The sequence below is a fragment of the Mus musculus genome, chromosome 11 (genome assembly GCF_000001635.26).
Source record: "Mus musculus strain C57BL/6J chromosome 11, GRCm38.p6 C57BL/6J".
NCBI classification, from domain to species: domain Eukaryota; kingdom Metazoa; phylum Chordata; class Mammalia; order Rodentia; family Muridae; genus Mus; species Mus musculus.
This window is the reverse complement of record NC_000077.6, coordinates 78,158,015-78,176,711: the sequence shown is the minus strand read 5'-3', so window position 1 is coordinate 78,176,711 and position 18,697 is coordinate 78,158,015. Positions and strand designations below refer to the sequence as shown.

General features: G+C 53.4%; 2 protein-coding genes across 6 annotated transcripts; both read left to right on the top strand.

Annotated features, from left to right (window-relative positions):
• The first annotated feature begins 16 nt into the window (after window positions 1-16).
• On the top strand, window positions 17-10,606 carry Nek8 (NIMA (never in mitosis gene a)-related expressed kinase 8). 4 transcript variants are annotated; one of them, XM_006532184.4, is made up of 15 exons: window positions 17-152; window positions 3,582-3,787; window positions 4,029-4,261; window positions 4,470-4,601; window positions 5,414-5,622; window positions 5,760-5,839; window positions 5,918-6,099; window positions 6,184-6,334; window positions 7,264-7,340; window positions 7,623-7,740; window positions 8,470-8,620; window positions 8,826-8,989; window positions 9,091-9,249; window positions 9,404-9,562; window positions 9,938-10,606. In XM_006532184.4, the coding sequence occupies exons 1-15, from the start codon at window positions 106-108 to the stop codon at window positions 9,961-9,963; spliced, it is 2,094 nt and encodes a 697-aa protein (XP_006532247.1). In that variant the 5' UTR covers window positions 17-105; the 3' UTR covers window positions 9,964-10,606. The 4 variants fall into 4 exon arrangements, with proteins under 4 accessions (XP_006532247.1, XP_006532246.1, XP_006532248.1 ...); NM_080849.3 differs by having other exon boundaries at window positions 46-152; window positions 9,935-10,606; XM_006532183.4 differs by lacking the exon at window positions 9,938-10,606 and having other exon boundaries at window positions 9,404-9,926.
• A 526-nt stretch (window positions 10,607-11,132) lies between these two features.
• On the top strand, window positions 11,133-18,289 carry Traf4 (TNF receptor associated factor 4). 2 transcript variants are annotated; one of them, XM_030245920.1, is made up of 7 exons: window positions 11,133-11,638; window positions 14,279-14,330; window positions 15,090-15,194; window positions 15,264-15,425; window positions 15,518-15,679; window positions 15,764-15,919; window positions 16,164-18,214. In XM_030245920.1, exons 5-7 carry the CDS (start codon window positions 15,578-15,580, stop codon window positions 16,794-16,796), a joined length of 891 nt encoding a protein of 296 aa, XP_030101780.1. In that variant the 5' UTR covers window positions 11,133-11,638; window positions 14,279-14,330; window positions 15,090-15,194; window positions 15,264-15,425; window positions 15,518-15,577; the 3' UTR covers window positions 16,797-18,214. The 2 variants fall into 2 exon arrangements, with proteins under 2 accessions (XP_030101780.1, NP_033449.2); NM_009423.4 differs by having other exon boundaries at window positions 11,162-11,414; window positions 16,164-18,289.
• Window positions 18,290-18,697: the final 408 nt, after the last annotated feature.

The following is an 18,697-nucleotide window of genomic DNA, read 5'->3' as shown; positions in this document are numbered from 1 at the left end:
CGGCTCCGCCCTGCAAAAGTTTTACAGCAAGGAGGAGGAGCTCCCAGATGGGAGGGTCCGCGCACGCGCCGCACCGGGATTCCAGAAGCGTAACTGAGAAATGAGATGGAGAAGTACGAGCGGATCCGAGTGGTGGGAAGAGGTGCCTTCGGGTGAGCCAGGGCGCTGGGGAGGAAATGCTAAGGGAGAAATTAGGGCCCTAATTCTGACCAAGAAATCGTGGCCCTGTTGGCTCCGCCCCGAAGCCAGAGCACCACTATGGGATGCCCCGCCCAGGCATCCGGTCCTTAGGTTTAGGCGGGAGGCCCCGCCCACAGCCAAACCACGCCCTCCAGACCAGCCTGTGCCCTTGGAAGATAGTTTTTCCCTGTAGATTGGTTATTCTTTGCTTCAACTGATAATAAGCGTAAACTGCACAGGTCAGACTGCCCGGAGTTTACAGTTATGACCAAAACAGGCGAGGTACTTCCCCTTTACGAACATAGCCCATAGGTAGTTGATCCAAACAAACAAGATATTGTTAAAACAGTTAATGAAGTTTGAGCAGTTATCAACAGTAAGAGACCGTGCACCAGGTGGGGTGGTACACGCTTGTCATTTCAGTACTTGGGAGCAGATGTAGGAGCATTGCTGTGAATTCGAGGCCAACCTGGACTACATAGAGATTGTCTCCAAAAGAAAAGACAAGCAAGAGCTGAAGAGATGGTTAAGAGCACAGACTGCTCTCCAAAAGGTCCTGAGTTCAAATCTCAGCAACCACATGGTGGCTCACAACCATCTGTATAATGAGATCTGACGCCCTCTTCTGGTGTGTCTAAAAATAGCTACAATGTACTTAGATATAACAAATCTTTAAAAAAGAAAAGAAAAGCAGTTTTTTTTTTTTTTTTTTTTTTTTTTTTTTTTGGTTTTTCGAGACAGGGTTTCTCTGTATAGCCCTGGCTGTCCTGGAACTCACTCTGTAGACCAGGGTGGCCTCGAACTCAGAAATCCGCCTGCCTCTGCCTCCCGAGTGCTGGGATTAAAGGCGTGCGCCACCACGCCCGGCAGAAAAGCAGTTTTTATGGTATACTCTGGACAGGCCTGAACTACATAACTAGCTTAAAACCAGTCTAGGCAACTTAGTGCTACCCTTCTCAAATTTTAGAAAAAGAAAAGAGGGACTGAGGGTGAATATCAGTGGTAGAGCTCCTGCCTAGCGTACTTGGGTTTAATTTCTAAACCAAAAGGGAACTTAAGAAGTTCACCAAGGAAGGTAATATAGCCCACAGGAAGGTGATCCAACAAGCAAGACATTGTTAAAACAGTTAATGAAGTTTGAGCAGTTATCAACAGCAGGAACTTAAGGAGTCCAGATGAGGTGGAAGGTCAAGACTTGAAGAACTGAGCCTGGCTTGGTGGCACACACCTTTAATTCCAGCACTTGTGAGGCAGAGGCAGGCAAAAGTCTGAGTTTGAGGCCCGCCTGGTCTACAGAGCAAGTTCCAGGACAGCCAGGACTACACTGAGAAACTCTTGTTTTGACAAAACAACATCAGCAACATCAAAGCCAAACCAAAAGATCTGAAGAAATGAGGGCCAGGTAGAGTCCTTCTGGTAGATGAAGTAGCATTTGCAAAGACCCTCACATGGGAAAAATGTTATAGCAGTCAAGAAACTGAGAAAAAGACTCCTGTAGTTGGAATGTGGTGAGCAAGGTAAGGAATGTGGTTGTCATGGAGGGTGGGGACCAGATTATGATCTTGTAAACCAGAGAAAGAGGTTGAGTTGATTTAAAGTATAAAGGCGAGAGGGTTTTGTTCTTGTTTGTGCTAGCTATTGAATTCACGGTATCACAGAGCTACGCCACAAACCAGGGAAGAATTTGAAAGCTGAATGCGATATGGTGGTCCATGCCTGGAATCTCAGCAGGAATGGTGGAGGTAGAAGCTGGTGGATAGGGAGTTTAAGGTCTTTAGCTAAATGTGTATGCTTCAGAGCAAGTTCAAGGTCAGCCTGGCCTCTGTGAGAGTGACCCTGAAAACAAACAAAGCAAGGGAGTGAACTAACCTGACCCCTGTGTTTGAAGGACATTCTCAGGTTGGGGTGCAGCAATAGAGGGCCCTGGATTGGAGTGCCAGCTCAGACAAGGAAACAAAGCTGGGTGCCATTGTGGCTGCTATGTAGGGGTTAGATTTGGTGAAGGCAGAGAAGGACCATTTTAGAAGGCTCGGGGAGATTGTTAAAGCTTTATTTTTGTGCCCACTGGTGCTTTACTTAAATGTATGTCAGATTGAGAGTGTCAGAAGCCCTGGAACTGGAGTTACAGACAGTTGTGAGCCGTCACGTTGGTGCTGGGAATTGAGCCTAGAAGAGCAGCCAGTGCTCTAACCACTGAACCATGTCTCCAGCCCCCAGGGGATATTTTTAAAGTAAGATATTCTTGACATTGCCAGAGGCGACTAAATTATTGATAGCGCTGAAGTTTGAGGTCTTTGCACAGGCCTGTACTCAGAAAAGAATTTCAGAAGCCTGGACTCTCAGCTCTCAGAAAGCTGGGGTTAGGGAATTTAAGGCCAACCTGGGAACACTGAGTTTTCAAGGTTATCCCATGCTGTGTAGTGACACTCTATTTCAAAATCTTGAAACCAGGAGCTGGAAAGATGGTTCGGTGGTTAAAGCACTTGTTCTTGAAGGAGACAGAGTTCTATTCCAAGGATCCACACACACAGCAGTTCCAGGGGATTCAGTACCCTCCTCTGGCTTCCGTGGGCACAAACGTGTATGCAGGCCAAACATTTATGCATATAAAATAAATATTTTTAAAAGCTAAAACCCAAAACAAAGCAAACTGTTTATGAATGCATTGTACAGATTTATATATGAAGAAGGCATTTTTTTAAATGTGACCTAGTTTTACATAGGTCACAAGGAGGGTAAAATTCCCCCCCCCTTTTTGAATTATTTATTTGTTTAATTTATTTTATGAGTACACTATCACTGTCTTCAGACCCCAGAAAAGGCCATGAGATCCCATTACAGATGGTTGTGAGCCACCATGTGGTTGTTGGGAATTGAACTCAGGATCTCTGGAAGAGCAGTCGGTGCCCTTAACCACTGAGTCATCTCTCCAGCCCCAGTTTTCCCTTTTTAAAACATTTGTTTTTATTTTATGTGTCTGTGGAGGTCAGAAGAGAATGTTGGAGCCTCTGAAACTGGATCTGCCATGTGGGTGTGGGGAATCAAACCCAGGTCCTCTGGAAGAGCAGCCAGTGCTCTTAGCTACTGAGCCATCTCTCCAGGCCAAGATTTATATTTATTATTTTAATTTTGTATGTGAGTGAATGCCACTGTTGGAGGCCAGGAAAGGTCATGAGATCCTTTGAAGCTGGAGTTACAGGTGGTTTTGAGCCTGCTGAATTGGATGCAGAGCCATCTCTCCAGACCGTTTTGTTCTCGAGACAGGGCCTTGAACTTCAGATCCTCTGTACCCTCTACCATGCCCCGCTTAATCATCTCAGAACTGTGTGGCTCTGGGCCGCTCTAATCTAACGTGTGGCTGGAGGCTTAGCTGGCGCCTGCTCGGTGCTCTGTGTCCCTAGGATTGTGCACCTGTGCCTGCGAAAGGCCGACCAGAAGCTGGTGATCCTCAAGCAGATCCCAGTGGAACAGATGACCAAAGAAGAGAGGCAGGCGGCCCAGAACGAGTGCCAGGTGCTCAAGCTGCTCAACCACCCCAACGTCATCGAGTACTATGAGAATTTCCTAGAGGACAAGGCCCTCATGATTGCTATGGAGTACGCACCAGGTAGGATGCTTTGCCTCAGCCTAGAGGGGCCGTCACCCTCCAGGAGAGCCGGACACCATTAGGCGCCTTCCCTCTGGAGCCGACTTGGCTGGAGGCCAGACGTACAGAGTTCTGGCCCCACTTGGGTGTGGCCATGACAGGCTCCTCACCATCTCTGCTTCTAGTGTCCTGTTCTATTAACAGCAGCGGGTTGTTCCCATTGTGGTAAAGTCCTGGTCGTGATTGGTTCTCTGGGCCACAGGTGGCACCTTGGCCGAGTTCATCCAGAAGCGCTGCAACTCTCTGCTAGAGGAGGAGACGATCCTTCACTTCTTTGTGCAGATCCTGCTGGCTCTGCATCACGTGCACACACATCTCATCCTGCATCGGGACCTCAAGACACAGAACATCCTTCTTGACAAACACCGCATGGTGGTCAAGATCGGTGACTTTGGCATCTCTAAGATCCTCAGCAGCAAGAGCAAGGCCTACACGGTGCCTAGACGTGCGGGGGACACTGGGGGTCCTGAGAGCTGAGGCTTGCTCCACAGTCCTGCCCCTTCCCCTTCCCTCAGTCCCTGTCTAGATGGCCCTGAAGAGGGAGCCCCAAGGCCTGCTTTGAGAAGCTATCCCCAAATGAGTCTCTGGCCAGAGCCTCTGTCCCTCTCCTCCCAGGGCTGTAATACAGGCTTCCCTCCTGCAGGTGGTGGGTACACCCTGCTACATCTCCCCTGAGCTGTGTGAGGGCAAACCCTACAACCAGAAGAGTGACATCTGGGCTCTGGGCTGTGTCTTATATGAGCTGGCCAGCCTCAAGAGGGCCTTCGAGGCTGCAGTGAGTACAGACGCCACGAAGGGAATGGGAACCCTAGCTCCTTTGCCATAGCTCTGACCACTTCTGTGTTCCTTCGCCTGTGGCGGGCTGAGGCACCATCAGTCTCCATACCTGCTGGTGGGTTCCCCTAAGGCCAGGGCCTCTCAAGATCTTGCTCAGCTTAGCCTATGGTAAGCCTTGAGTCCTGCTTTAGCCTGGGAATTCCTGAGCATATGGATGTGACCTCTCTGACTCTTCCATGAGATTATAGACATTCCTAAGAGTAAGCCTGGGGTTTCTTAAAGCCCCCGGGGGTTTCCGAGGACATAGCTGAAGCCTCTGTGTCAGACTAGGAAGTTCTGAAAGTAGTGTTAGGCTCTCCTACTATTCTGCTTTTTTTTTTCCCTCGAGGCAGGGTTTCTTTGTATAGCCCTGGCTTTCCTGGAACTCACTTTGTAGACCAGGCTGGTTTTGAACTCAGAAATCCACCTGCCACTGCCTCCAGAGTGCTGGGATTAAAGGCGTGTGCCACCACTTTTTTTTTTTTTTTTAATTTTATGTATATTAGTGTTCTATCTGCATGTACTCCTACAGGCCAGAAGAGGGCATCAGATCACCTTATAGATGGTCGTGAGCTACCAGATGGTTGCTGGGAATTGAACCCAGGACCTCTAAAGTGCTGAGCCATTGCTCCAGCCCCATCCCCCACCCTTTCTGGCTTTTCCAATGAGACTGAAGCTTCCAGCGGGTAGACCTGTTTTTATTCTGTCATTGGGGGTACTACAGAAGAGCCTGACCCAGCACCTTGGCTACCCCCACTTGTGCTTTCACAGAACTTGCCAGCCCTGGTGCTGAAGATCATGAGTGGCACCTTCGCACCCATCTCTGACCGGTACAGCCCTGAGCTTCGCCAGCTCGTCCTGAGTCTGCTTAGCCTGGAACCTGCACAGAGGCCACCCCTCAGCCACATCATGGCGCAGCCCCTCTGCATCCGGGCCCTACTCAACATCCACACCGATGTGGGCAGCGTGCGCATGCGGAGGCCTGTGCAGGGAGATGGGTCCTGGGGCGGGCACCCAGTGAGAACATAGGAGGTTTAGGGCCAACTGTTCATTACGTGTTAGTCACGTAGGACTGTCAGAGACAGCCCTTGTCCTGAGGCCCCTTTGTATTCCGCAGGGCAGAGAAGTCCCTGACCCCAGGACCACCTATAGCCTCTGGCAGCACAGGGAGCAGGGCCACCAGTGCCCGATGTAGGGGTGAGTTCAGGACCAGCCGCTGGAGCTCTCGACTCTCTACCATTTCCACTAGTTTAGCCTCAAACTCTGGCCTTGCAGGTGTCCCCCGGGGACCTGTGAGACCGGCTATCCCACCGCCACTGTCTTCGGTCTACGCTTGGGGTGGTGGCCTTAGCAGTCCCCTGAGGTTGCCAATGCTCAACACGGAGGTGGTCCAGGTAGCCGCTGGGCGCACGCAGAAGGCTGGCGTTACGCGCTCTGGACGCCTCATCCTGTGGGAGGTGAGCAGGTTGGCAGTGGCCTTGCTTGGACTGGTGAGGATGGGAGCCCAGCAAGGTTCTCAGGAGTTATCCACTCCTCTGCAGGCCCCACCCCTGGGAGCTGGAGGCGGCACACTCCTTCCTGGAGCCGTGGAGCTGCCTCAGCCCCAGTTTGTCTCTCGTTTCCTGGAAGGCCAGTCAGGTGTGACCATCAAGCATGTGGCCTGCGGGGACCTGTTCACCGCTTGCTTGACAGGTAAACTTGTCCGGGGAGTGTCCTCTGTACGGACAGGAGGAAGCCAGACAGTGTAACTTCTCTCATCTCAAATAGGTCAATTAATATTTCTCTCTCCTAAAAATTTACTCTTTCTATCTAGTAGTGGCAGCAATTTGTTGACTTCAGCGCCTTTTCCTGGCATAGTAGGTCTGGCAGTAAATGTGTTATTGTATCCCCATTTGATAGATGGGGAAAATAAAGCTCTCACTAGTTCAAAATGACACACTATAAAGGACCACCTAGCCGGGCAGTAGAGGCGCACACCTTTATCCCAGCACATGGGAGGCAGGTAGATTTTCTGAGTTCGAGGCCAACTGGTCTACAGAGTGAGTTCCAGGGCAGCCAGGGCAACACAGAAAAACCCTCTCAAAAAAAAAAAAAAAGGGGGACCTATCTTTCACCCGCACCGCCCCACCCAGCCCCGGGCTGTCCTTTAACTCCTTTTCAATATTTCAGTGTGGGCATTCCCCATCCCCCCCTCCCATCCCCCCCACCCCAATACTGGAGGTTGAACCTATGTTCTTGTACATGATGTACACTTTCTACTACTGAGTTACAACAATCTTAAGCTTGCTTGCTTTGCTTTTTTTTTTAGACAAGGTCTTGCCAGGGAGTAGTAGTTTTGGCTGGCCTGGAACTTTAGAGATCCTCCTGCTTCTGCCTCCTGAGTGCTGGTATTAAAGACGTGCACCACCACACCAGGCTTTGTTTTAACTTGTTTTGAGGCAGCGTTTCACTAAGTTTCACCAGTCAGACTTGCAATTCTCCCTCAAACTGAGTAGCTTCAGTAGTAACATACTGGTGCCACCAGACCAGACATCGACTCCCAGTTTCATCTCCCTCCTCCAACCTGTAAGTGAACCACACTACTCGAAATGCCCTCTTCCTCTCCCTGCCCTCCTCCGCAGACCGAGGCATTATCATGACGTTCGGCAGTGGCAGCAATGGGTGTTTAGGTCACGGCAACCTGACTGACATCAGCCAGGTGGGTGGTCCCCGTACCCTGGAGAGGGGAAGTGAGCGCAACTCCCAGGCTGCACCTGCGCTGGGTTAGATCGGGGAAGTACTGGAAGCTTCCTTCCCCAGTGGCTTCCCACCTGTTGCTGTTTCTGCCGCACTGTGCCACTGTGCGTGCGGTGGGTGTGGTTGGAGTTAAAGAGACAGTTACCTTCTGAGAATTTGCAGCCTCCAACTTCCGGCTTGCAGGGGAGGGGACTCAGACCATGGTAGGAGGCAAATCCTTCACTTTTTTTTTTTCTTTCTCTAGCCCACCATTGTAGAAGCCTTGCTGGGCTATGAGATGGTGCAGGTGGCCTGTGGGGCCTCTCATGTGCTGGCCCTGTCCACAGATGGAGAGTTATTCGCCTGGGGCAGAGGAGATGGTGGTAAGCCCACTGCCCAGCTCCAGTGTTTAGGGTCCCTCTCACAACTTCTCCATCATGCTTTGTTCATTCCTATACCTGTCTACCTCTCCGTGGCCCATTCTTTCCTTCCCCCCCTTTTTTTTTCTCGAATTCTATTCATTCATTGAACGAACCATATTTCATACTTTATTAGTGCTCAGATAAGATAAATGAGGTGTTGGCACATTGCTTATCTATTTTTGCAATGCTAGGAGTCAGACTTTACACACAAGGACACGCTCTTATCAGTGACCTGCTCCCCTCGCCCACTGGGCTAGGTACTGACACTGGTAATGTCATAGAGGGATTCCTGTCCTGGTGGACTCAGATGTAAAGTGTGTATGTTACAGGGGAGTCTAGAGGACACCAGGGCTATAGCAAAGATTAACACTGTGGGATTAAAGGGGGGCAGTTGTCACCCTGGGAAGGTGGGTGGCATCTGGATAGGGTCTTTCATTTTGATGAGATGGGAGTCTCACCTGCAACTTGGTGTCTTGCTTTTGAGTGTTGGGATTTTAATTTTTATTTATTTATCTACTTATTTATTTTGAGACAGACCATTCATTGCTTTATAGCTTCAGCTAGCCTGGAAGAGGCCTAGGAAAAGCATTTGAGTCTGAGGACAGCCTCTAGCCATTTTATTCAGGCAGCATTACCATCTCTGAAGCTCAAACTAATCCCATTTTGTTTTGTTTTCTTTTGTTCTTTTAGGTAGACTGGGACTAGGCACCAGGGAGTCCCATAACTGCCCTCAGCAGGTGCCTGTGGCCCCAGGACAGGAAGCTCAGAGAGTTGTCTGTGGTATTGACTCTTCCATGATCCTCACCTCTCCAGGCAGGGTCCTGGCCTGTGGAAGTAACAGGTACTGGGGCATCAAGGTGCTAGGGCTGCCTCCCCGCCCTCCTTGGATGCAAAGTATCTCAGTCCTTATTGCCTTCCTCCTCGTTCTAAGGTTCAGAGCCTTAGGATTTGTCTCTTGGAGCTATAGATCCTAGCAATCCCTGCAGAGACTCCCTGCGGTGGGAGAAAGGCAGGCGGCTGATACAAACTTCTGGCTCCATCCTTAGGTTCAACAAGCTAGGCTTGGACCACCTATCCCTGGACGAGGAGCCTGTTCCCTACCAGCAAGTGGAGGAGGCCCTGAGCTTCACACCACTGGGCTCTGCACCTCTGGACCAGGAGCCCCTGCTGTGTGTGGACCTTGGCACTGCTCATTCAGCTGCTATCACTGGTGTGTAGGACCTAGGCATGGGAGGCCTGCAGGGGATTCGCCGGGCTTTGTCCAGACTTCTGCACCACTGTCCTTTCCTTGCTTGTCTTCTGTCTCCACAGCTTCTGGGGACTGCTATACTTTTGGCAGCAATCAACATGGACAGCTGGGCACCAGTTCCCGCAGGGTCAGCAGGGCACCCTGTCGGGTCCAAGGCCTGGAGGGCATCAAGATGGTGATGGTGGCCTGCGGGGATGCCTTCACTGTGGCCGTTGGGGCAGGTGAGGGTGGGCAAGATGCGGGTGGACCGGATGCAGGTGGACCACGGCAGGAATATGGTGGGTTATACTCACCACCTTCCTTGTGGAGTTGTTCTTGCTGTCCAGTGTTCAGCTGATTGCTTAGTTAATGCCCCACTCTTTCCAATTTTGGCAGAGGGGGAAGTGTATTCTTGGGGCAAAGGAACCCGAGGCCGACTGGGAAGGAGGGATGAGGATGCGGGGCTGCCTAGGCCAGTGCAGCTGGATGAGACTCATCCTTACATGGTGACTTCAGTGTCCTGCTGCCATGGGAACACTCTGCTGGCTGTTCGATGTGAGTTTTCTTCTCCTATCTCACCCACATCACTAGGGTGAACCCAACTCCCCTCTACTCCCCACTCTATCTTCCATAGTTATAACCCAAATTACCCACCCAGAGCAATCTTCTGCCCCCAGAAAAATGTGGGAAATGGGGAGGGGACGCCATTTCCCCCCTCAGGGAGAAAAGGCTGCTTCTATGGCTCTCCACACCTTGTGTGAATTCTTGCTCCTAATACTTCCTGGAGCCAGTTGATAGGAAAACTTCCCTTTCTGGCCTGGCAGGAGGGTTCTGGCTCCAGGGCCCAATGAAATCAAAGAGGGCTGATGCTTGCTGTAGGCGTTGCCTCCAGAAAGGCAGTAGTAGCTTCTCTTTGATACTCTTCAGCAGTCACAGATGAACCAGTTCCCCCCTGAGGCGACAGGATGATCCAAGAGACCACCTTTGAGTATTCTGAAAAATGCAGGTGCCCGAGGAATGACTGTTGTCAGCGTCCTGGATTGTGTCGTCAATGGGGTAGAAAGGCCAGTGAAGTCTACTCTGTTCCCCCAAGTCCCTGTCTCCAAAGCTCTTTATCTTAGTAAATATCTGCAAGGCTCCAGTCTGGCAGGGGTCAACAGAAGGACGGCCTTCAAAACCTTTGCTAAAAAAAAAAAACGCACCTTTCTCCAACCACCCTCAGCCCAGTTAGAAAGTAAGTCCCTGACGGTGTCCTCTTGGAGACTCATGCCATGCTTTGGAATAGGGCAAGCCAGGGCTTGTTTGGACTGGTCATTAGGCTAGCCTAATCTCTGCATAGCTTGCAGCTGATAGGTTGGAGGGAGCCCCCTTTTCTATCTTACCCTGAGGCAAGGGTTTGCACAACCCCTGCGAAGGCACCCCTCCCCACACACACCTCTTAGGGAGGGGGTGCTGGAGCTATTTTTTTGTTTGCTGAGGAGATACTGCTGAAAGGTTGCCCTTTCCCCAGGCTATTCACCAGACCTAGACTGGGGAGAAAGGTAACCCGACCAATTTCTCAAAGGTTTCAAAGTATCACTAATAAAAATATCAAATGCCTGCTTGGCTTATGATCTCTTACTGGGTGGGTGGAAGTGGCCGCTAGACACCCCAAGACTGGGTTGGGCCCGACTGTGGTTGCAGGGCAGCGGCCAGGAGGAATGTGGGCGCAGCCAGAGGCCTGAGGGCTGGGGCCGAGGTTCCGCTGGCCCAGCGCCCAGCCCAGTTTCCTTGCTCTAGCCTGGTTTACTGGGATCCTGTTGCCAGGCTTCGCTGCCTAGCACCTAGAAGCTAGGGCCCCGGGTCCCTGAGCGGCGCGTGGCGCAGGAGACCTTAAGGTGGCCTCTAAAGTGTCAAGTCTTTGTGGTGCGACCTGATAGGCACCATCGTAACGCAAGGGGACCCGCTTCTGGAAGACTCTCGGCCACACTCGGAGTTCCAGCGGGAAAGAGAAGCCTAATTTAACTTTCAAAGCCAGGGCAGAGTTCGGAGTGCGACAGCATTCGGAGTGAGGGGTTGTGGAGTGGGCGGGGCACGAGGGCGGGCTCTAGGACCATGGGGACGCGGCTCCGCCCCCTCTTCCGGCGGGCGGGGTTGCGGACCCGGGCCGGTCTCGGCCGCCAGTCGGCGCCGCCCGCAGCCGGGAAACGCGGCCCGAGCGAGGCGCGGGCTGTGGGGCCGCCGCGTGCCCGGCCCCGCTCGCCCGTGCCCGCTGCCAGCCCGCCATGCCCGGCTTCGACTACAAGTTCCTGGAGAAGCCCAAGCGGCGGCTGCTGTGCCCACTGTGCGGGAAGCCCATGCGCGAGCCTGTGCAGGTGTCTACTTGTGGCCACCGCTTCTGCGACACCTGCCTGCAGGAGTTTCTCAGGTGCGACCCGGGGCGGTGGGCCTCCGCCGGCAGTGCAGGGGGATGAGGGCGGTGCACGGGGGACGGGCTCGGGCCGGAGACACGTCGCGCCTTTGTCTGCGAGGCCGCCCGGTGACCTCAGGAGCGCCCACCATGATGTCAAGGGGCGGCAGTGACGTCAGGGCCCTGGGGAGGACCTTACGCACCCAAGCGTAGGGTCTCGGGTCCTACCTGCCCAGCTCCAGGTAGGAAAAACTGCCTCCCCACGCTCTGGCGGAGGGAAAGCCGCCCTTCCTGACCCGTAGCCGGCCCTTCCCCCCTACCTGAGAGCCCGAGCGGCCACAGTCTTGAACTTTGAATCCTTTAGGGAAGGGAAGGACAAAGCCTCTCTCTCCCGCGCGGCACTCAAGCCGCTGGAGTTTTCACCTGTCCAACCTCTTCTTTTCCTCTCTGACGTTGAGAGAGCGGCCGCTATTGTTCTCCCATTTCAGAGATTCAAAAAAATAAGGGCTGCGATTTGCCCAGGGTCACACGATTCAAGTCTTTAGCTGGGAATCCAGCCCGGGCTGCGTGTGGCCAAGCAGTAGAGGTTGGACTGTGACCTGCAGCCCTCCCCGCCTCTTAAGTGGGGAACCCTCCCTTGGGGTCTTGAGTACAATGGATGGTTGGTACATCGGCCACCCGGGTTGGTACTGAATGCCCTGTGCCCACTGAGGATCCAGGTCCTGCCTTGCGGCCTCAGGCATCGCTCACATTTCTGGGCACCCCTGGGCGGTCTTGAGGCTCCTGGCACTGAAGGCTGCATGTTGGAGGGGAGATCGGGGAGCCCCAACGCCCGTGGAGGTCGTGCTCTAGAGCACAAGGCAGGCTGAGTCTGCCGCGGTCCCGCGAGGGGAACTGGCAGGGAAAGCAATGTGGGACTTGTGCCTCAGTGCTTCGTCCCCACTGTCTTCCGAAGCCCCTGGCTGGCGGAAATCTCAGCAGGCCCTTTGTTTTTTGTTCCTAGCAGCCGCGGGCTCCTGCTCTCACATATGCTCCTGCTCAAGCTGCTGTGGTCCCCCCTCCTCCCTTCTTTTCTCCCTCCTCCCTCTGGCCCTCCTCCCTGAAATGTACACACTTAACTCCTCTACAGACACACACGGGCCCATTGTCTTCCCGGCTCCCTTCCTGGCCCTCTGGTTTCCAGATGAGGCCAGCTGAGCCAGCCCCCTCCTCCAGCTGACCCACCCTTACTGCCTCGGGGAAGGAGCCAGGAGGGGTCTGTCAGGCCTTGTTCCCTCCTTCACCTCCTTCTCAGTCCCCTCGAGGCTGCTTCTGCCCCTCCTCCTCCCGGAAATCCCCTCTTCCTCTCCCACTACCCCCTCCCCCCATCCTGTCTTCTCCCCTGGGCTTGGGCCTCCACTGCTCAGCCAGGAGCTGCCTCTGCCTTCTCCCCTCCCCCACGATCCAGTTGTGTTTAGTGGCTTCTGGAGGAAAGAGGTGATTGAGCAGGCTCTGCCTCCCCACTATCACCCCTACCCTACAAGTTAGGTTGTCCATAGCCTTGGCCAAACCTTTTGTCCTGGCTGGGCCCCAAGCTGCAGAGTTAGCTGCTGCCTGAAGCCTAGGGACCTGCCTTAGTCCCCTTGCTGTCTTCAAAACCACCGGGTCAGCACATTCCAGAAGCAGCCAAGTGGACCCCCCTCCCCCTTGGCCCACCCCTCTTTTACTCCTGCTGCTGCTGGCTATTACCCAGATTGAGCCAGGAAGGCTGCTCCTGGGTGCAGGCATAGCTCTTTAGTGCCTCACTTGGGTCCTTCGCATCAGGGACATGGCCAGTAGTGTGGACCAAGAGGAGGTGCTTTGATGGACTGGGCACCTGGGATATGGACTGCCCAGGCTCTGGACAGTGCTGTTACAGCAGGGCCGCCCTGTAGTCTCTGCTTCCGCCTTGAGGCCTACCTGACTCAGATCTGCCAGGAATGCAGAGCCTGGGGGCTTTCAGTCTTGCTGGGTGAGCCCATGCCTTGCCTGGGCCATGGCAGTCATGTGTGACAGGTCTTGTAGGGGTCAGTTGGGCCATACTGGCAGGAGGAAGCATGCTACCAGGCTCTGTGGGTGTTAATATCTGTGTGGAGATGGGAGAAGAGGGACAGGAGAGCTGGCAGGTGTTAGGGTGGCCAAGTTTCAGGAGCTCTGCCTGTGGTTAAAGCCTGAGTTACCACAGACAGACATACCACAGACAGACAGACATACCCAGGTGCTGCTTTACTAGGGAGCCTCTGATTGGTTTTTTGCTTCCTCCCCCACCCCTCCATCTTTTGAATTGCCTCTCAGAGGCAAGTGGTGAAGGCCAGGAGGGAGTGTGAGGAATGGATGGTGGGAGCACAGAGCCGGGGGCCCTGCTATTCCTTCCCACTCTTTTAAGAAACACACCCTCAAAGAGGAGAAGGGATAGTATAAAGTGGCCTCAAGATGACCTTAGCCTTGGTTCTAGGCTTGGCACCGTCATGGAGGCTGGGTAGCCCTGGCATTTAATCCAAGCCCATCCCTGTATACCCTCCCGTCAGCTTTCAGAGTAGCCAATGAAAACCATTCTTGGGGAAGCGGGTGGCAGCATGCCTGTTTCTTTCAAGTCCAGCTGCTGTCCTGGGGGGAGGGGACGCCAGCTGCCACCTGTTGGGAAAGTGCTGCCCAAGGCAGCTGTGTCTGTCCGCACTGGACCTAGAATGCCATTTGTGGGTCGTTTAGTACCCTTGAAAAGTGGGTCCCTTCTGACTTCTCTTGTCCCTTTGTCTCAGCCATGGCAGGCTAGGAAGGGGCCTGGCAAGGGAGGGAGGCTACCCTGACTGACAGGGTGAAGCCCAGGGCTTGAGGAGCCTTGACCCTGCCTTCTTCCCTTTCAGTGAAGGAGTCTTCAAATGCCCTGAGGACCAACTTCCTCTGGACTATGCCAAGGTGAGTCCATACTGCTAGGTTGGAAGCCTAGGTACATAGTATATGGGCTGTTGCCCTTGCTGGGGGCTGGAGCTCTTGGCAGCCAGGAGGCACAGAGCCAGTGTCAACCCCAAGCCTCATGATCTTGTGCCCCCACAAAGGTAGCCTGTTCTCTCCCACCAGGCCAGTTTGCAAACGCAGGCTGTGTTTGCCCTGGGGGGGCAGGCACAATGCCCAGCCTGTAGGGGTGCACAGAGCTGCTCTGTGCCCATAAAAAGTGCTCCCTCCTCTTCCCGTGGCTGGGGGCCAGGACCCCTGCACTAAGAGGAAGGAAGCAGAAGGGGGTTTACCTTACGGCCGAGCAGGCTGATGGCCTGCTTCCCTGAAGGGAGCATGTTCCCATGCAGCCATGTTGGGGGAATCTAGGGTCCAAGTCAGACAGAGTAAATACATACTGTACTCTGTCCTTCATCCTAGGGCACAGAGACATAGTCTGAGAGGTCTTTGATCAAGAAACTATTACTGCCGGGCGTGGTGGCGCACGCCTTTAATCCCAGCACTTGGGAGGCAGAGGCAGGCGGATTTCTGGGTTCGAGGCCAGCCTGGTCTACAAAGTGAGTTCCAGGACAGCCAGGGCTTTACAGAGAAACCCTGTCTCCAAAAACCAAAACAAACAAAGAAGCTATTACTGGCTTACAGGCACAGCCAGCTCAGTTGAGAGTGGGGTGGATAGCAACTCCAGCAGGCTCTGATAGCAACTCCACCGTCCTCTGCCCACAGATCTACCCAGACCCAGAGCTGGAGGTCCAGGTGTTAGGCTTGGCTATCCGCTGCATCCACAGTGAGGAGGGCTGCCGCTGGAGCGGGCCACTTCGTCATCTACAGGTGAGGCTCGGGTGGGGAGCTAGAACTAACCCTTCCTTGGCAGATACTGACTGTTATCTGTCCCACCAGGGCCACTTGAACACTTGCAGCTTCAATGTAGTCCCCTGCCCTAATCGCTGCCCAGCCAAGCTGAGCCGGCGTGACCTGCCTGCCCACCTGCAGCACGACTGCCCTAAGCGCCGCCTCAAGTGTGAATTCTGTGGCTGTGACTTCAGTGGGGAGGCCTACGAGGTACATGGGTCCAGGCTGACGGTGGAAGGAGGGTGAGGCACCTGGGACCCCAGGCATCCCATCCCCTAACTTAACCCCTGTGGTGATTTCAGAGTCACGAGGGCGTGTGCCCCCAAGAGAGTGTGTACTGTGAGAACAAGTGTGGGGCCCGCATGATGAGGCGACTGTTGGCCCAGCATGCCACGTCTGAGTGCCCCAAGCGCACCCAGCCCTGTGCCTACTGTACCAAGGAATTTGTTTATGACACCATCCAGGTGAGGCCCTTGCTGACCTGTAGTCTGTGAGACTGTGTACCAGGGAGTTGGGGTACTGACCACTCTTGCTATTTCTGGTCCTAGAGCCACCAGTACCAGTGCCCACGCCTGCCTGTTCCCTGCCCCAACCAATGTGGAGTGGGCACTGTGGCCCGGGAAGACCTGCCCACCCATCTGAAGGATAGCTGCAGCACTGCCTTTGTTCTCTGCCCTTTCAAAGAGTCTGGCTGCAAGCACAGGGTGAGATGCCCCTTCTTCCTCAGCCCCTTAGCCCTTGAGGTCCTTGACAGAGCATCAGTTGCTGCCATAGTTGAGGCCTCGATGGGTCCTGCTAGTCAACTCCTGCTCATTCCCAGTGCCCTCCGCCATTGTCCTGTTCCTGTGGAACTAGGTGCCTGCCACCCCGACCTGCTTCTCCTCTCCCTTGGGCCTTCCTCTTTTGGTAACTTTTTCCTTCTCCCATGGCTTTGGGTTTTGCCAACAGTGCCCTAAGCTGGCAATGGGACGTCACGTGGAGGAGAGCGTAAAGCCACATCTGGCTATGATGTGTGCCCTGGTGAGCCGACAGCGGCAAGAGCTGCAGGAGCTGCGAAGAGAGCTGGAAGAACTATCCATAGGCAGCGATGGAGTGCTCATCTGGAAGATTGGCAGCTATGGGCGTCGTCTACAAGAGGCCAAGGCCAAGCCTAACCTGGAGTGCTTCAGCCCAGCCTTCTATACGCATAAGTACGGCTACAAGCTGCAGGTGTCTGCATTCCTCAACGGCAACGGCAGTGGTGAGGGCACACACCTCTCCATCTACATCCGTGTCTTGCCGGGCGCCTTTGACAATCTCCTTGAGTGGCCCTTTGCCCGCCGGGTCACCTTCTCCCTGCTGGATCAGAGTGACCCAGGTTTGGCTAAGCCACAGCATGTCACTGAGACCTTCCACCCTGATCCAAACTGGAAGAACTTCCAGAAGCCCGGCACGTGGCGAGGCTCCCTGGATGAGAGTTCTCTGGGCTTCGGCTACCCCAAGTTCATTTCCCACCAGGACATCCGAAAGCGGAACTACGTGCGGGATGATGCGGTTTTCATCCGTGCCTCTGTCGAACTGCCCCGGAAGATCCTCAGCTGAGTAGAGCCTTTTGGCTTCAAGTGGGAAGGGAGGCGGGACTGGATCTGAAACTGGATTGGGGGCCGGACCTCCTTTCAGCTTCTTTTGCCTAGGCTGTTAGCCCACTCTCCCTACCACCACCACCACCACCACCACCATCCCTACCCCTCAGGTGCCTCCAATTGGTGCTTCAGCCCTGGCCCCTGGGGGGAGCAGGTCTCGGGGTTATCAAGGGCTGGAAACACGATCCCAGGGCCTGTCTCCCCTCCTGGGCAGGGCAGACATGCCTTGATGCCAGCCACATTCTACCTGGACTGAGGTGCCTGCTCAGGTGCTATGTCCCAAGAGCCATAGTGGGGGTGGGAGGTATTGGCAAAGGGAGGGGTAAGGGTAGTTAGAAGAATCTGCCTTGAGATTAACTTCTCTTTCCATTCACCCAGTGGTGCCCTCTCTGGTTATTTATTTCTCTAGTGCTAGGTGGGCACAGCAGGGGAACTCTGATTTTTAATAAATCCTGAATTGTATTTATTAACCTGATTCCAGCCTGTCTCCTCCCAGTAGGTTAGGGTTCTGGGAGGCTGGGCCCAGCCAGAGGAGAGGGGTGAACTGCTCTGCTTGCAGCCATACCTCTCTAGTGGACGATATGGGGATTGCAGGAAACTTGGAGTGGGAGCATCACCTGCCCTCTGGTGGTTCAATAGATAGGTGCAGTTACCACTTAAGCTGGCATCTCCAGTCCATACCTCACCAAAGACAAGTGCTGCTTAGCGGGGCTGTCTATATCAGTAATAACCATGTGTGTGTATGTGTGCAGGCCAAAGATCAACATCAGGGGTCTTCCTCAGTTACACTCCACCTTTTTGAGACAGATCAAAAATCCTGGAGTTTGCTGATTCCACAAGACTCTATCTTCCCTCGGCTGATCCAGCAGCCTGGGTGGTACCGGTGTGCATTGCCGTATCCAGTCTTGTACTCCAAGGCCATCTTTACAGCCTGAAGTCTTGTGGCCAGGAGTCAAGGGAAGTAGCTTTTCCCCTTAGAGTCACTGTTAGAGTTAATGAGGCTGCATGTGCCTGACAGATGAAGGACTGAGTGAGTGAGTGAGTGTCAGTCTGTACTCCAGGAGTAAAGAGGCCTTTGAGATGTAGAAAGCACTTAAGATTTTCTCACCTGTAATTTCATTTGCTTTTTGTGCAGTTCTGAATGGCTGCCTCTGTGACCAGAGGCAGTGCATTTCACCAGTCAACTAAGAATAGAAGCAAACTGACTCCTTCAGTTAGTTTGGGGCAAAGTCTGGATTTCTGTGGGGTCCCCTCACCCCCACCGTGCATGCCAGACTCAACTACATACATGCTCAAACCCTAAATTCTTTATCAGTAGGCGTATAGTTCCCACTAATTTTGGCAATAAATTTGGGCTTGCTTTCAGCAAGTTACTTAGCTTTGTGGGGTTAACTCCACTTATTAATGGTAAAATGAATTCTGTTCAACTACTGGTATTGGAATATAATCATGACAGGAGGTAATTAACATGAAGTGTCTTTCTCTCCTGGCCCAGCAGAGCTGAAAGGTGTGCTCTGTAGAGGGAGGTGCAAAGGGCCTTTAGGAAGACGAGAGGTCTTCACTAGGTGAGGATTGCTTAGCTCTCACTAGCCTGGTCATTCACTATACACCCATCAGGGAGACCATGGGACCTTAGCTGAGAAAGCCAAAATGCTCCCCCACCATACAGAATGGTAGACATAACCTGCTGCTGACAGGGAATGGGTCAAACTGCTACAGGATTTCTGAAACTTGGACATCTTGTCTCTGCCAAGACAACTGCATAACTGAAAGGTGTAACACCTTGCAATTGACACACTTTGTTGGCCCATTTGCCTGTCCCTCATTCCAGCTGTGATCATAGCATTATAGAATTCAGGG